Source organism: Oryx dammah, unplaced genomic scaffold (genome assembly GCF_014754425.2).
Source record: "Oryx dammah isolate SB20612 unplaced genomic scaffold, SCBI_Odam_1.1 HiC_scaffold_24, whole genome shotgun sequence".
In the NCBI taxonomy this organism is placed as follows: domain Eukaryota; kingdom Metazoa; phylum Chordata; class Mammalia; order Artiodactyla; family Bovidae; genus Oryx; species Oryx dammah.
Window position 1 is genome coordinate 12,464,365 of NW_024070208.1, and position 16,258 is coordinate 12,480,622.

Consider the following 16,258-nt stretch of genomic DNA (forward strand, 5'->3'; position numbering starts at 1 on the left):
ATTTTGAGCAGCATCTTCCAGATATTTCTGTAATGTAATAGCACACCAGTACTCATACACTCCTCCTTCTGGACATAGTGAATGGCTCTTTGGAGGATTGGATTTTCAGCGCTCATTGGTTTTGGTTTTCCAACCACCTACTATCCCATCCTACTATAGTGTCATGAATTTGATGCTTCCATTGTAGTCTGCAAAGAAAACCAAAAAAATAGAGATAGAATGACATAGATATTGTTATTGAAATAAGCGTAGATTATGCAAGTCTTTATGGTGCAGCATTTGTTCTTAATTTTTGCCTAGTATTCCAGTTTATTGGGCATCAGTATCTGGAAGAGTGTTTTCTAAGTTAAATCATTAACTTTCTGAAGCACATTCGTTATATTATCATTGAATAATTTAATTATTTGTATGTTTGAGATGTGCAAAATACACATTAATATGATCAATGCTATGTTACATTTAAGAAGAGCCATGAAACATTAATTTAGTTACCTGTAGTGAAACATCAATCTTGGTCACTAGAATACTCTCTGGTTTTTTATCAGAGATGAATATCAAAAGGTTGTTTTTATAAGAAATTAGTTCCAGGGCTCCCATCTGTCCAAAAAAAAAGAGTTCTGTTCTGTTCCTTTTCCTTAGTGCAACTGGACAGTTTTTGAACAGAGAGATGAGAGTGTAAGATTAATATGGTTAGTTTGTAATTAGTCTTAGGCAAAGTAAAGATAATAAGGTTTTAGAGCATTTTTAAATTGAGTTTGAGGATTACTGTTTCTTTTGAACACCTGCCAACTGCTCCTAAATTAGTTAAAGATACTATTGATCTCTATTAAATTGTGCCATTTTACATAGAATTAAATCTCTTTTTATTGTTTACTTTGAGAATAATTCTGTTTTGGAATAATTTTTTTAATGAGCTTTTATAAGGATATGGTAGAACTGTTTTCTTTGAGTAAATGGTTAATTGAGACATAAAAGTATATTGATTTCATTTGAAAAAATAATATTTTTCCTCTGGGAATTACATTAATTACATTTGATTATTTACTCAACATTTTTGAGAAAAGGATTGCATTGGTAATATACACTACAATATATATGTTCCATTTTCAACGATTGTCAGGTGTCAAAATTTCCTTTCTTTAAATATGGATTGCTCACTTTCAGATTAGTAGTATCTTTGACCTTTAATTATGGTAAAAAGTGAAAATGTTAGTTGCCCAGTCATGTCCAATTCTTTGTGACCCCATGGACTCTAGTCCACCAGGCTCCTCTGTCCATGGGGATTCTCCAGGCAAGAATACTGGAGTGGGTTGCCATGCCCTCCTCCAGGGAATCTTCCCGACCCATGGATCAAGCCCTGGTCTCCTGCATTACAGGTAGATAGTTTACTGTCTGATCCTATTGATCATCATCTATTTAAAATGAGAGATCAATATAGCTACCTGTGACACATTCCTTCCACATGGTAAATCCCAAGAAAATGAATAGAAAATGGTTTTTTAAAAAAAGGTAAACACAAGGTAATATTTTCAGTTCTACTGATTAAACATGTATGAAATTATTTTATGGCATCAAGTGTATAGAGACGTGCTTGTTTTTTAAGACAACTTTATCAGTATCTGTTTTTAATCTGGACTTTTTGCCCACAGTTAAAGGTGCACTTCGGTCTCCGGATGGCCGGGCTGGTCGTTCCCAAACTGACTCTGGCCCTGGTGCCCCTGTGGCAGCCAGCAAGGAAAACCTCCCTGTGCTCAATACCAGAATAATTTGCCCAGGTAGTACTGACTGTGAAACATGGTGTATTTTTAAGTATTTCTGTGAAAATGTATAAGTACTCATCTTCCTGAACTGTATAGAAATGTACTCATAAAGTGTTCCTTTAAGAGAATGTTCTTAGTACTTTTATTAATCGAAGTCCAGATCCTTAGACTGTGGTGTGTAAAAGAATTGCCTGGAAACTCTTAGAAAGCATATTCCTGGCCCGTGACCTGAGAAGTTTTGATTGAGTAGCTCTAGAGTGGAACCCAGGAATCTGAATTTAAGTTCTAAGGTAAATTTGGTCTTATATTTAACCAACTTTTAAGTATCCCTACAGCCTTTCTCTTAGTTTTAAGCCACAAGTATCTATAGTTATTTTTAGACTGATAATATTGCATCATTTTGGAATATCTGAGGCATCTGTTTCAGCCCTAATAAGGGCTTGGGATTTAGGATAGTATTAGTGGAAACTGAAGGATGTGTATGGAAGTGGAGGGAGGTAAATGTAAATGTCTCAGAGTTCTCCTTAAGTACCATTTGTTTGCCTTAGTGAAAACTTTCAAATTCATTCCAGAGTAGTTTGGAACCTAGATTACACCCTGAAAATCAGTCTCTTCTACAAATGATGTTTTGAAGGTGTATCACAATTCAAGAGTAATATTTGGAGACTTTATTATTGTTTATAATAGTCAAAAAGTCGAAACAACCCAAATATTCATCAGTTGATGAATGGAGAAGCAAAATGTGGTGTGTCCATACAATGGAATATTAGTCATTAAAAAGGATGAACCACTGATATATGCTATAACATAATTACCCTTGAAAACATTATGCCAAGCCAAAGAAGCTCAACCCAAAAAGGCACATATTATATGATTCCATTTACATGGCATATCCAGAAGAGTCCAGTCTACAGAGAAAGAGATCGTGGTTTAGTGGTTTCCAGGATCTAAGACGTGGGGGCCCTGGAAGGAATGGAAAAATTAACTGCAAACCCATATGGGGTTTCTTTCAGTGGTAATAAAAAGTTCTGAATCAGATGGTAATGATCATTGAACAACTTTGTGTATGTAAAACTTAATTATATACTTTAAAGGGATGAATTTTATGGTATGTGAATTATATCTTAATGAAAATATTAAAGTATAAATGATAAATCCAGGACACATTTGGTTCCAGAAAGGATTCTATGTCTGGAGGTCCTATCTCTCTTCAAACCTGGACCCTTCTGGATGGAAACTGTACATATGGCTCACCTTAAAACATTTTAGAAAATACTGTGCTTTTCTTTGGGGCATCTGAAATATGACTCTTCATCTTTTCAAGCTGTTTTTCTCTCACCAGCATGGTGGTTTTGTTCATTTATTTACTTATTGAGACGTAAAGGGAACTGGTATATTCGAAACTATGAGAGTAAATGACAGAATAAAGTTAGTCTTGATTATTTGATAACCAGCTAAACTTTGTAACTAAAATAATGAACATTTCTAAGAGGAGTGCTTTGTTGAAGAAAGGAATGTTAGCTAAAGAAAGGACTTTGTTTCCTAATTTCCTAGTGTTTCTCAATTGCAAAACATATTTTTCTTCACTATTCTTTCCTTTTTGTCTGTCTGTTCCCTGGGGTCCTTATTCTTTAGTGCTTCTGGCCTTAACATTCGGTTTGGTAAATCATAAAACTCATTAGCTTTGAATATTATAACTAGTTAGTAGAAAGCTAACTAGTTGTTGAAATAAATTTGAAGCTTTGCATATTCAGAGGTAAGATGCTTCATTTTTATGTTCAAGACTGTATTCTTCTAAAATCCATAAATACCTGGGTTTAATATTTTACTACTTATTCTTGACACCAACACTGAGCTTTCACCCTTGTATGTCAGCATTTTTACTTGAGTATTATTGTCTGTTTTTTGAGAGTGTGAAAATGATAACTGTGACATTCTGGATAATTTGGCCTTTATTGTAAATTCCTTACAGACTTCCTACCTTCTTTGCTAATGAAAAGGAAGCAGTGGTTACTTGTTGAAATTACAGAATCGTTGATGGTAAATAAGAAACTGTCACGAAGAGACTCCTATTTAGGTCTTTATCTCTTTCCCTTTTTATGACAACAGATCATAAAAAGGAGCATCAGAAACCTTGTATTTACCAATATCATAATTCTTAGTTTTGATTAATGAGAACAAACACTGAAAAGCATGGAGACATTTTGCTCCATGCTTTGGGAGCAAGATGTTTCTGATGAAAACTAAAAACAATGGATTGCCTCTTTCTGTTTTTCTCTTAACGTGTGATCCTGTATTTTTTTTTCTGGCCAGGTTTAAGAGCAGGACTAGCTGCCTCAATTGCTGGAAGTTCTATTATCAACAAAATGTTACTAGCAAATATTGACCCTTTTGGTGCAACGCCATTTATTGACCCAGATCCAGATTCAGTGTAAGAATATACTTTTGCATATATTTTGTTTTGGCTTTCCTTGTTTCTGTTTTATATGAATGGTGACATTTAAAATACATTACAATAAAAATAGTCCCACATCCAAAAAACAAATCATCAGAAAATTTCAAAAGTTGATGATGATGAATTCATTAACATATGTGAAATACAGTGGTTTTTAATGATCTAAGGTAGGTCCCTTCCAGCCTGTAGTCTCGGATACCAAGCCAGTGGCAAAATGAGTCACAGCTGTATACACTTTTCCCTGGAGTGTTTTATTTATCAGTGCCTTCATAATCGTAATTTTGCTATTCCTTTCACCTCATTTTCTTTCTCAGCCTTGCCAATTCTGCCATCTTTCCACATTCAATGTCAAGGTGTACTTATTTCGGGGAGTTTCTGGCTCACACTGATCCCTTCCCTTCTTAAAATTCCTTTAAAACATCAGTTGTTCAAATATGTACTGAATCTTTGTTTTACTTGCATATTTAATTTTGCTTTTTTATGTCTCATTTCTCTAATGACACTCCTGAAGGAGTGTACTACACTCGTTTGTACTTTTTTTAAGCGCCTAGAAGAAGGGACTAATCTAGTTGTTTTCGGCTTAATAAATACTCAGTAAAAGTACAAGTGTGAAGGAGACTTTCTGAACAAACAAAGAGTATTAGCATCTGACTGTGAGGCCCTCTCATTTATGTGTGTAGTGAGGGGCTTACGTAGGAAGTAGAAGAACTAAGATTTTGTTACAATTAATAGAAAGAGCATTACCACTACTGTGTCCACTTCCCCTGCCCGCGTCCCTTTAGGTCAGTGGTTCTGAAATTTAGGACACACTGGGCCATGTACATGACACGTAAATAGGAAATGATTCCTGGTAAACTTTCCCCTTTTCTATAGGAGATGTAAATTTAAATGGTGTCAAGGGTTATTTCGTGTGCAAATTGTAATTGTTGTTATGAACCTGAAATTGACTTCCACGTACTTTTCCTTATTGTAGAGATGGCTATTCAGAAAAATGTGTCATGAACAATTACTTTGGGATTGGATTAGATGCAAAAATTTCATTAGAATTTAATAATAAGAGAGAGGAGCACCCTGAAAAATGCAGGTAATTTGGATAATAGTGATAATGTAATTACACAAAGGCAATTTTACTTTAATTTCATTTATTACCTCTTTGGCTCACTCTGCATTTAAAGGGTAAATAAATAATAGTTACAGAAATTCTCCGCCAACGTTTATTTTCAGAAGCCGAACTAAAAACTTGATGTGGTATGGAGTCCTTGGAACTCGGGAATTATTACAAAGATCGTACAAGAATTTGGAACAGAGGGTTCAACTTGAAGTAAGTTCATCTTGATAGTAAAGAAATTTCAGATTATCTTGCAAGATTTATTTGTGGAGCTGATTTGACCTTAACTGTTCTCTTAAACGGGCTCCCCTGGTAGCTCAGATGGTAAAGAATCTGCCTGCACTGCAGGAAATTCCAGTTTGAACCTTGGGTTGGGAAGATCCCCTGGAGAAGGGCATGGCTACCCACTCCAGCTCTTGCCTAGAGAATTCTGTGGACAGACCAAGGAGTCACAAAGAGTCGGACATGACTAAGTGACTAACACTTAGGACATTTAGGGCACACTTCATTCTCTTGAGTAGTGCTTAAACACTGGAGGGAAAAAAATCAGTAAATAAAAGTGGTTTTCTACGTTATGCCAAAGGAGGTATTAGACACTGGATATGAGTGATACACTTAATTACCATTATCATTAGATCCTGAAATTTAGACGTTTCTATGAAATTGAGGTTCCCCATGAAAAGGCCAGACCGTGGAAATGTGTACATACACAGGATAGCATTTTTTCAATTTATTTATTTTTAATTGGAGGATAATTGCTCTACATTGCTGTGTTGGTTTCCGCCACACATCACCATTAATCAGCCATGGGGTATACATATGCCCTCTCCCTCTGAAACCTCCCTCCCAGGGTAGCATTTTTATCAGATTTTTTTTCGCTTAACTTTCCAAATTCTAACTTGATTCTATAATGCCTGAAGTTTCATAAATCCCTGAAAATACCATTCACAGTAAATAGAAAATTTTAAGTTAAATGTATACTTTGTTCCAATTAATTCTAACAACAAGTTAATAAAATCAAAAGAGATTCTGAGCATTTACATTTTCTAGTTTTTTTTTTTTTTTTAACTAAGTAGGATAAGGACAGCAGATGTTCTTTAATCTGGTAACAGAAAAAAGAAGATAGAGGACATGGCTCTGAGAAGTCTGCTGTGTATGTGTGTGCTTAGTGGCCCAGTCGTGTCTGACTTTTTGGAAACCTGTGGACTGTAGCCCCCCAGGCTCCTCTGTCCATGGGGATTCTCCAGGCAAGAATACTGGAGTGGGTTGCGATGTCCTCCTCCAGGGGATCTTCCCAACCCAGGGATCCAGCATTGAAGGCAGATTCTTTACCAACTAAGCCACCAGGGAAGCCCCGAGAAGTGTACTCATTTCTTAAGAGTATTATTTTCTTTCACCTTTGGTCCAGAGCTCACTGTTTATGATGAGAGGCTTGTCTCTCCTATCTTGTGTCTTTTTATAACCGGATATTTTAAGTTGAGGTATAGACTGCATACAGTGAAAGGGAAATTGTTAGTTGCTCAGTTTTCTCCAACTCTTTGCAACCCCATGGACTGTAGCCGACCACACTCCTCAGTCCATGGGATTCTCAAGGCAAGAATACTAGACTGGGTTGCTATTTTCTTCTCCAAGAGATCTTTCCAATCCAGAGATTGAACCCCAGGTCTCCTGCATTACAGGCAGACTCCTTACTGTCTGAGCCACCAGGACAAATCTTAAGTTGACAGATCAATGAATTAAACAGAATGTTTTTTATTTTAGTTGTTATCTTAATAGTGGAATGTGGACCAAAGAGGTGTCTGGCTCATTCATTATCAACTAAATGTCCTAGCAAAAATAAACTTATTCTACCTGCCACTCTAGAGCACAGCTATGTGATCCACTGGTTTGATTTATCATTGCTTATGAAATTAAGATAGATGTTCCTGGCTGAAAAGGTACAAAATCAGGAAGGCTCATACTCTGTAAATGCTATTGTTGGCCACTCCATCCATTGCTCAACTTGGGTTCTTGCCTATGGATTGCCTATATAATCATTTTCCTTATTCATGTCCCCTAGTCAGCTACACTCTGCTTAAGGATGGTAAGAAGCTGTGTTCATCTTTGTTAGCCCCATAAGCTTGCACAGGTCCTGGCCCTGACTTGAGAGGGAAACCGACAGGCAAATGGCCCTTTACATAATTTGTTGGGTGTTGTATGGTCAAGACCCATAGCTGGTCATCTTTAGGATTTGGGGAACTATCCAGAATGAGAATGACTGGATTGCTTTATTTCTAGGAGAGCCTTCAGGTCTTCAGAAGTTCTGTTTCTGTCCTTTTTGATTGATGGTCCAAATTCTGAACAGTATCCTATGCAGCTGCTTTGTAATCTCCATTAAGCAGAGGTTCTTAACACTTTTTGACCTGTGAACCTTTTTGGCATGCTAGTAAAAACTATGGACCCCTTCTCGGAATATTGTTTTTAAAGCACTCTTTAAATATATATATAGACACAAAGTAATATTGAAATAAATTAACAAAATCCTTTTAAAGCGTTGTAGAGTAATAATACATTTGTTTCTTTATCGCTACATCAAATGACAAAAATCTAATGGTATATATAATAGTAAGTGCGGGCTTCCCTGGTGGCTCAGATAGCAAAGAATCTCCCTGGAATATGGAAGACCCAGGTTCAGTCCTTGGGTCAGGAAAATCCCCTGGTCAAGCGAATGGCAACCCACTCCAGTATTCTTGCCTGGAGAATTCCATGAACAGATGAACCTGGTGGGCTACAGTCCGTGGATCGCAAAGAGTCAGACACAACTAAGCAACTAACACTTCACGCTTAAACCATTACTTTTGAAGTAATGATGAACATAAATGATACTAAAAGATATCTGAAACATCTGTAATATAATACAAAATATTGGTTTCTATTGTGATGAAGTCACAAGTACTGTATTGCCAATGTGTGGTTTGTTGTCTACATTTATAATTGAGTGCATTGCTAGATTTCAGAGATTGCTGACTATGAGAGATATGTTTTTACCTTTCCAGTTAACAGACAGTGAATCTATCCATGGACTCTTGGTTTTCGAACCTCAGGTTCAGAACTTGATATAATTCTGAGCTGATACAGAAGTTTATATTCAGTGATTGAAAGGAAAGTAAATTTAGGAAAACGAGATTAGGTGAAAGCATCTTGTTAATATGCACAAAAGGTAAAGTAGAAAAATTAAAAGAGAATTCTTTGCTATAGTTAAAAATAAACCAACAAAACACCTGCTACTCCTGAGGACCATGGAAGGTCCATTGTTTAAAAATTAATTTCCTTGACGTTGGATCACTTGGGATGAAGGTGGAGAAGAGAGATGCGGGGCTTAGGGAGTTTTTCTCAGAAATATCCCTTTGCACCAAGTGCCAGTCACTGGCCAAAAAACCCTCAACTTTTTGCTCAGGAGTCTGCCTTCCCTTGTTGTGCTGTATAGAAGTCATGTGTTGACTTTGAGTTTGCACAAAGCAAAGATCTTGGCCCTGGCTTTTCCGACTGCAAAATGGATAAAATAATGCTTATGTGCAGAATTATAATTCATTGATACAAGAAATCACAGTTTAAACTGTAAAGAATTATGCAAATATAAACCCTGTTTCTCAAGCCATATGCCCTGTGAATCTGATAGGTACTGAAGATTTAGAACCTTTGAATGACATTTATAATCCTCTCTACAATCATGGGAATGCCAGAAATGTAGAATAATGTCGTAATATCAAATTTTGTAATTTTTAGAGCAGAAATACCTTTGCCCTATGAATGAAAAATGTCATTAAGATTCAAATTTTTTTTCTTAAAGATGACTTTTTTTGTCCAGATATACCTAATTTACATACATCAAGCAGCTCGTTCTAGATTTTAAGTGAAGTAATGATTAAATACTGGAGAAGGAAATGGCAACCCACTCCAGTATTCTTGCCTGGAGAATCCCAGGGACAGGGGAGCCTGGTGGGCTGCCGTCTATGGGGTCACACAGAGTCGGGCACTACTGAAGTGACTTAACAGCAGCAGCAGCAGCAATGATCAAATACTGTTTTGAGTCCTTTAAATAATAAGATACATGAAGGAGAAAAACAATGTTCACCCGTAATCCTTAATAAAATATAACAAAGAGTTGTTTAATTCATATTTTTTGTAATTTCACATATTTCCATAATCTCATAACAGTTGTTTCCATAATTTGTTAAAATTGGCTTATAGTAATTTCTGTCTTTGTTTAGTTCATTCAATAATAATGATTATAGCTACATTTTAAGTCATGTTATGTAATAATCGAGGGCTTCCCTGGTGGCTCAGTAATAAAGAATCTGCCTGCTAATGCAAGAGACGAAGGTTCAATCCCTGGGTTGGGAATATCCCCTGGAGCAGGAAATGGCAACCCACTCTAGTATTCTTGCCTGGGAAATCCCAGGGACAGAGGAGCCTGACAGGCTACAGTCGGGGTCAGAAAAGAGTCAGACACGACTGAGTGACTAAAGAGCAACAAAAATAATAATTGAAGCTTCCCGAATGCTTTCTACATATTATGTTTAATACTTAAACTTTATGAGAGTTATTATCACTCTTTATGAGGCAAGTATTATTATTTATTTCAGAAATAAATTTATTAAAATTTATTTCATTTTAAGTCACTTACCTAACTAAAATCAAGCAGTTGGTACCTGCCAAAACTTCAACTCCAGTTTTTTTCCCCATAAAACATTAATTTGTATTTATAACTGAAAAAAGACATTTATTGACTCCCTACAATGTGTTTTAGATGTTTTCTTGTCCCATACCTTGTTGGCTACACTATGGATGAAGTATTATTAGCCCATTTTCCAGATGAGCAAAATGAATCTCTGAAAGTCTGAGGCATTTGACCAAATAAGTGACAGAATTCAAAACAGGCCCACTGTCTTCCCATATTTCCTAATGAAAGGAGCTGAAAAGCAAACATCAGAAAAAAAGTGTAACTGCAGTTTTAAAGCATTTGCAGCATCATGAACAAGTGGAAATATGAGATTAGAGAAGATTATACAAAAAATATAACACTCCTGAATCTGAAAGAAACAGTTGAGTCAGGTGACCTTAATTTATTGAATCTGTACTGCTCACACTTTCCCTGAGACTATACAAATGGATATTAAGCTCTACCCTGGGTATTTTCCTAATGCATATATGTTAAATTCAGCAAAGTATATGGAGCTTTTTGACATTTTCATCTTATTCCATATTATGCTTGCAAATAGTATATTCATTGATAAAATCTTTAAGGACTGCTCTAAATTTTTTTAATATTCCTTTTATATTTATGAAGATACCATTTTTCCATTTCCTTTGTGACTCATATGACTTTTTTCTAAAGCACACAAAAATATTAGTTCTGTTGAGTTCAGAAAAGGTTTATTGTTCAACTAAATACTTTATGTTCATTCATTTATCAAACACTCACTGAGCACCTGCTATGTGCCGGGAACCGCCCTAGGTGCCCAGATACAGTGTGAGCCTTTGACTGTGTTGTCATGCAAAGGAAAGGAAAGGTTAAAAACACCTTGTGGAGCTTAGTGTTAGGAAGTATTCACAGTTACTTAAAATTTTTGAAAAGTGGGTTCAGACCAGATTCTCATTTGTTCTAAAGGTTGAAGATCACTTGCATTGAGCATTAAAATGGAATTTTTAGAAAACTATGTTAATTATTTTTTAAATTTTAGTTTAATTTGAGAATTAGTGAAAATAGAGCATCTGTTTTAAATATGACATCTGCAGACTCCTTGCTTTCAAGACAAAGGCTAAATCCTTCTCTTCAGCAAGAACTTACTCATGTGTGACTCAGTGGTAAAGAATCCGCCTGCTAGTACAGGAGATGTGGGTTTTGATCCCTGGGTCAGGAAGAGCCCCTTGAAAAGGAAATGACAACCCACTCCAGCCTGGAGAATCCCATGGACAGAGGAGCCTGGTGGGATAAAGTCCATAGGGTCACAAAGAGTCAGACACAACTGAACAACTAAGCATAGCATAGCATATTATATATATATATGTGGTATATATATGTGATATATATATATGTGTATATATATATATATCACATTTTTAATCCATTTATCCATCAGTGAACACTGAGGTTGGTTTATAAAACGCTTTTTTCCAATTTGTTTTTCTTTTTTTTTTTTTATTTTATTTTATTTTTATTATTTTTTTTTAAGTGTTTATTTTTTTTAATTTACTTATTTATTTTTAATTTTTACTTTACAATTCTGTATTGGTTAACTTCTGTAAATAAATAATTATTTACTCTGTAAAATTTTTTAAATTAAAAAATAAGATAATGTGTAGGAATATATTCACAGGAGAGCTGACGTCACCACCTCTTTCCTCCATTGTCCTTTGTCTTTGGTCTTCTACTGTCTTCCAAACTTGAGGTTTTGCTCTTGATCTGACCTCTCAGCTTTTGACCTTACAGTGTGACGGGCAGTATATTCCTCTCCCCAGTCTGCAAGGAATAGCAGTGCTGAACATCCCCAGCTATGCCGGAGGCACTAACTTTTGGGGTGGAACTAAAGAAGATGATGTAAGTATTCTCTTGCTCTGTCTAGAAGTTGCCCACATTCCTTGGCATGAGGTCCCTCCCTCCATCTCCATAGCTGATGGAGGCGGTTGAGTCCTTGTCACGTTGCATCACTCTGATCTCTTCTGCCTCCTGCTTCCACTTATAATGACCTCTGTGATTACACTGGGCCCATCCCAGTCATCCAGGATAATCTCTCCATCTCAAGGTCCCTAATTCAGTCACATCTGCAAAGGCTCTTTTGCCGTTCAAGGTGACATTCCCAGGTTCCAGGAATGAGGACACGGGCATTTTGGAAGGCAGGGAGGGGAATATTATTCTGCCTACCAAAATACTTTTCTGTACCTTTGCTTTTCTAAATTTGTATTTTATTACTGTTTTAATTTTTAGATATGTCAAAGGGCTCACTTGGCCATTGGGGTATATGGTTATTTTTGTTTTTATACTCTGCTTTAGTAAAAAAAGATAAAACACAACCTAAGAAATGTAGTTGTTCTAAAGATGAGAGATGACACTTATTAATGCATATATAACAATAAAACTGGAAAGTTTACCATGGTCTTTGAAGAGTCATATACGCTGAATGATAGGCCCTTTGATTTGAGGCTTATGATGTAATGGCTTTCACTGAACCAATTTCTCAGAGCTCTTAAATGTGCAGGCAGGGATTAAGGTATAAAATAAATTGGAAAATATTTGTAATTTTCATAATATGAATATATTCTAATCTTATTGGAGTATAGAAATTTAAATTAGCAACCAGTTATTTGTCAGCCCATCATCACTCTTAAATATTTCAAGAAGAAATCAGTGAGATTGATTGAGATGAATAAAGGTAATGTTTCCTGAACCCCTACTAGGTAGGCAGACAGTGTTCTGAGAGTTTCACATTCATAACTTAATAACCCACATTTAAAAAATAATTTTTTAATGTATTTTTTTATTTGAAGGATAATTGCTTTACAGAATTTTATTATTTTCTGTCAAACAGCAATATGAATCAGCCATAGGTGTACATATGTCCCCTCCCTCTTGAACCTCCTCCCAAGCTCCTCCCAATCACTTTTCTAGGTTGATACAGAGCCCCTGTTTGAGTTCCTTGAGACATACAGCAAATTCCCATTGGCTATCTAGTTTGCCTATGGTAATGTAAGTTTCCATGTTACTCTCTTCATACATTCACCCTCTCCTTCGCTCTCCCCATGTCCATAAGTCCCTTCTATGTCTCTGTTTCTCCATTGCTGCCTTGCAAATAAATTCATCAGTACCATCGTTCTAGATTCCATATATATGCATTAGTATATGATATTTCTCTTTCTCTTTCTGACTTACTCCACTCTGTAAAATAGGCTCTAAGTTCATCCACCTCATTAGAACTGACTCAAGTGCATTCTTTTTTATGGCTGAGTAATATTCCATTGCATGTATGTAAAACAGCTTCTTTATCCATTTTATCTGTCGATTAACATCTGCAGAACATCTGCTTCCATGTTCTAGGTATTGTAAATAGTGCTGCAATGAACGTAGGGATACATGTGTTTTTTTCAGTTTTGGTTTCCTCAGGTATATGTCTTTGGTATATGTCTAGAATTGGGATTGCTGGGTCATATGGTGGTTTTATTCCTAGTTTTTAAAGGAATCTCCATACTGTCTTCCATAGTGGCTGTACCAATTTACACTCCTACCAACAGTGCAAGAGGGTTCCCTCTTCTCCACACCATCTCTAACATTTCTTGTTTGTAGACTTTTTGATCATGGCCATTCTGACTGGTGTGAGCTGATAGCTTGTAATTTTGACTTGCATTTCTCTAATAATGAGCAATGTGGAGCATATTTTCATGTGTTTGTTAGCCATCTGTTTGTCTTCTTTGGTGAGATGTTTGTTTAAATCTTTTTCTCACTTTTTGATTAGATTATTTTTCTGGCATGGAGTTGTATGAACTGCTTGTATATTTTGGAAATTAATCCTTTGTCAATTGTTTCATTTGCTATTATTTTCTCCCATTCTGAGGTTTGTCTTTTCACCTTGTTTATAGTTTCCTTTGCTGTGCAAAAGCTTTTAAGTTTAATCAGGTCCCACTTGTTTACTTCTGTTTTTATTTCTGTTACTCCAGGAGGTGGGTCACGGAGGATCTTGCTTTGTTTATGTCATCAAGAGTTCTGCCTGTGTTTTCCTCTAGGAGTTTTATAGTTTCTGGTCTCACATTTAGGTCTTTAATCCGTTTTGACTTTATCTTTGTGTATGGTATTAGGAAGTGTTCTAATTTCATTCTTTTACCTGTAGCTGTCCAGTTTCCCCAGCACTACTTGTTGAAGAGGCTGTCTTTTCTCCATTGTATATTCTTGCCTCCTTTGTCAAAAATAAGGTACCCATAGGTGTATGGGCTTATTTCTAGGCTTTCTATCTTGCGCCATTGGTCTATATTTCTGTTGTTATGCCAGTTCCATATTGTCTTGATGACTGTAGCTTTGTAGTGTAATCTGAAGTCAGGAAGCTTGATTCCTCCAGCTCCATTCTTCTTCCTCAACCTTGAGCAGTAGTGGGCCAACATATGTCCTATTGCAAACCACCTTTCGTATTTATGCATTAGTTACAAATTAATTTCTATGACATCTTTGAATATATCCTCAGCAAAGTTAACTATTCCCTTACTTACTTGTCTTAATTGTTTCAACACTTAATTTAAAAGTCAGTGTCAGTACTAACTACACTGAGTATAAAATGGTTATAGATATCTGCTTCTCTAAATAGTGAGCTTTTCAAGAAGCAGGGTTTGGATTTTGCTTATCTTTGTATTCACAGAAATTCGCACACTGCCTGGAAGGGTGCAAGCATACCTGCTATTAAGCATATCTCCCGATCTCCCCAGTGTGATAATGTGTATTTAAAATTTTCTCCTTATGAAAAGGAAGACTGTGAGAGAATGAAATGCTGGAGATAAATAAAGGAAGGAGAATGTATCACTTAGCTCTGGATTAAAATATGAATTTAAGTTAATTAAAAGAAACAAGTGTTCCCCCCCCACCAAAAAAAAGACTGCTTTGGCTATTTGGGATCTTTTGTGTTTCATATGAATTGTGAAATTTGTTGTTCTAGTTCTGTGAAAAATGCCATTGGTAATTTGATAGGGATCACATTGAATCTGTAGATTGCATTTGGTAGTATAGTCGTCGTCACAATGTTGATCCTTCCTACCCAGGAATGTGGAATATCTCTGCAACTGTTTATGTCATCTTTGATTTCTTTCATCAGTGTTTTACAATTTTATGTATACAGTTCTTTTGTCTCCTTAGGTAGATTTATTCCTAGACATTTTATTTTTTTTGTTGCATTGGTGAATGGGATTGATTCCTCAATTTTTCTTTCTGATTTTTCATTGTTAGTATATAGGAATGCAAGTGATTTCTGTGTATTGATTTTGTATCCTGTGACTTTGCTAAATTTACTGATTAGCTCTAGTAATTTTCTGATAATATCTTCAGGGTTTTCTATGTATAATATCATGTCATCTGCAAATGGTGAGAGCTTTACTTTTTCTTTTACAATCTGGATTCCTTTTATTTCTTTTTGTTCTCTGATTCCTGTAGCTAGGATTTCCAAAACTATGTTGAATAATAGTGGAGAGAATGAACATCCTTGTCTTATTCCTGATCTTAGGGGAGATACTTTCAGTTTCTCACCATTGTGAATAATGTTTGCTGTGGGCTTAACATATATGCCTTTACTACGTTGAGGTAGGTTCCTTCTGTGCCCATTTTTTAAAGAGTTTTACTCATAAATGGGTGCTGAATTTTGTAAAAGGCTTTTTCTGCATCTATTGAGATTATCATATGAATGCCCACAATTTTAATCTAAATTTTATCAGTGAAGAAACTGACACAAGTTTACACAATTCATAAGTGGAGGAGACAGTTTAAAACCAGGCAGTCTGATAACAAAAAGTTCCCAAATTTGTGTCCTGAGATTTTCAGTAAAAGCTTTAATTATGATACTACTTTACATTGAATATTTTTTCAGAGGCATAATTATGTGTGATACAGTAAAAAGAGGGAGTAAAAGGAACAAAGTAATAGAGCTGAAATTTAAAGTTTTTAGGTTAATTTTGTGAAAATACATTTAACATCAAAATAAAGTAAGCCCACGTGTTTTCATCTTCTGAGATTTCTTTTCATGTTCTTAAATGCCCTAAAAAGTTAAAACATATCAAGTGAACTCGATTGCAATTTCCATGTTCATTACCTTTAACTGTATGAAATCTGCATCACTTTTTGAAATTTTGAAGTTTCCTAAAATTACATGCATCATTTTATTGAGATACCTGAGTTATGTATAAACAGATATTTACTACATCTCATGC

General features: G+C 35.6%; 1 protein-coding gene across 3 annotated transcripts in view; it reads left to right on the top strand.

Annotated features, from left to right (window-relative positions):
• DGKH (diacylglycerol kinase eta) overlaps positions 1-16,258 on the top strand; it is a 223,850-nt gene that overhangs the window by 161,136 nt on the left and 46,456 nt on the right. For all 3 annotated transcript variants that reach the window (XM_040267184.1, XM_040267185.1, XM_040267186.1), the window contains 5 exons: positions 1,650-1,775; positions 4,074-4,191; positions 5,189-5,299; positions 5,440-5,536; positions 11,796-11,903. In XM_040267184.1, the coding sequence (XP_040123118.1) occupies positions 1,650-1,775; positions 4,074-4,191; positions 5,189-5,299; positions 5,440-5,536; positions 11,796-11,903 (560 nt within the window). The remainder of the gene's footprint in view (positions 1-1,649; positions 1,776-4,073; positions 4,192-5,188; positions 5,300-5,439; positions 5,537-11,795; positions 11,904-16,258) is intronic.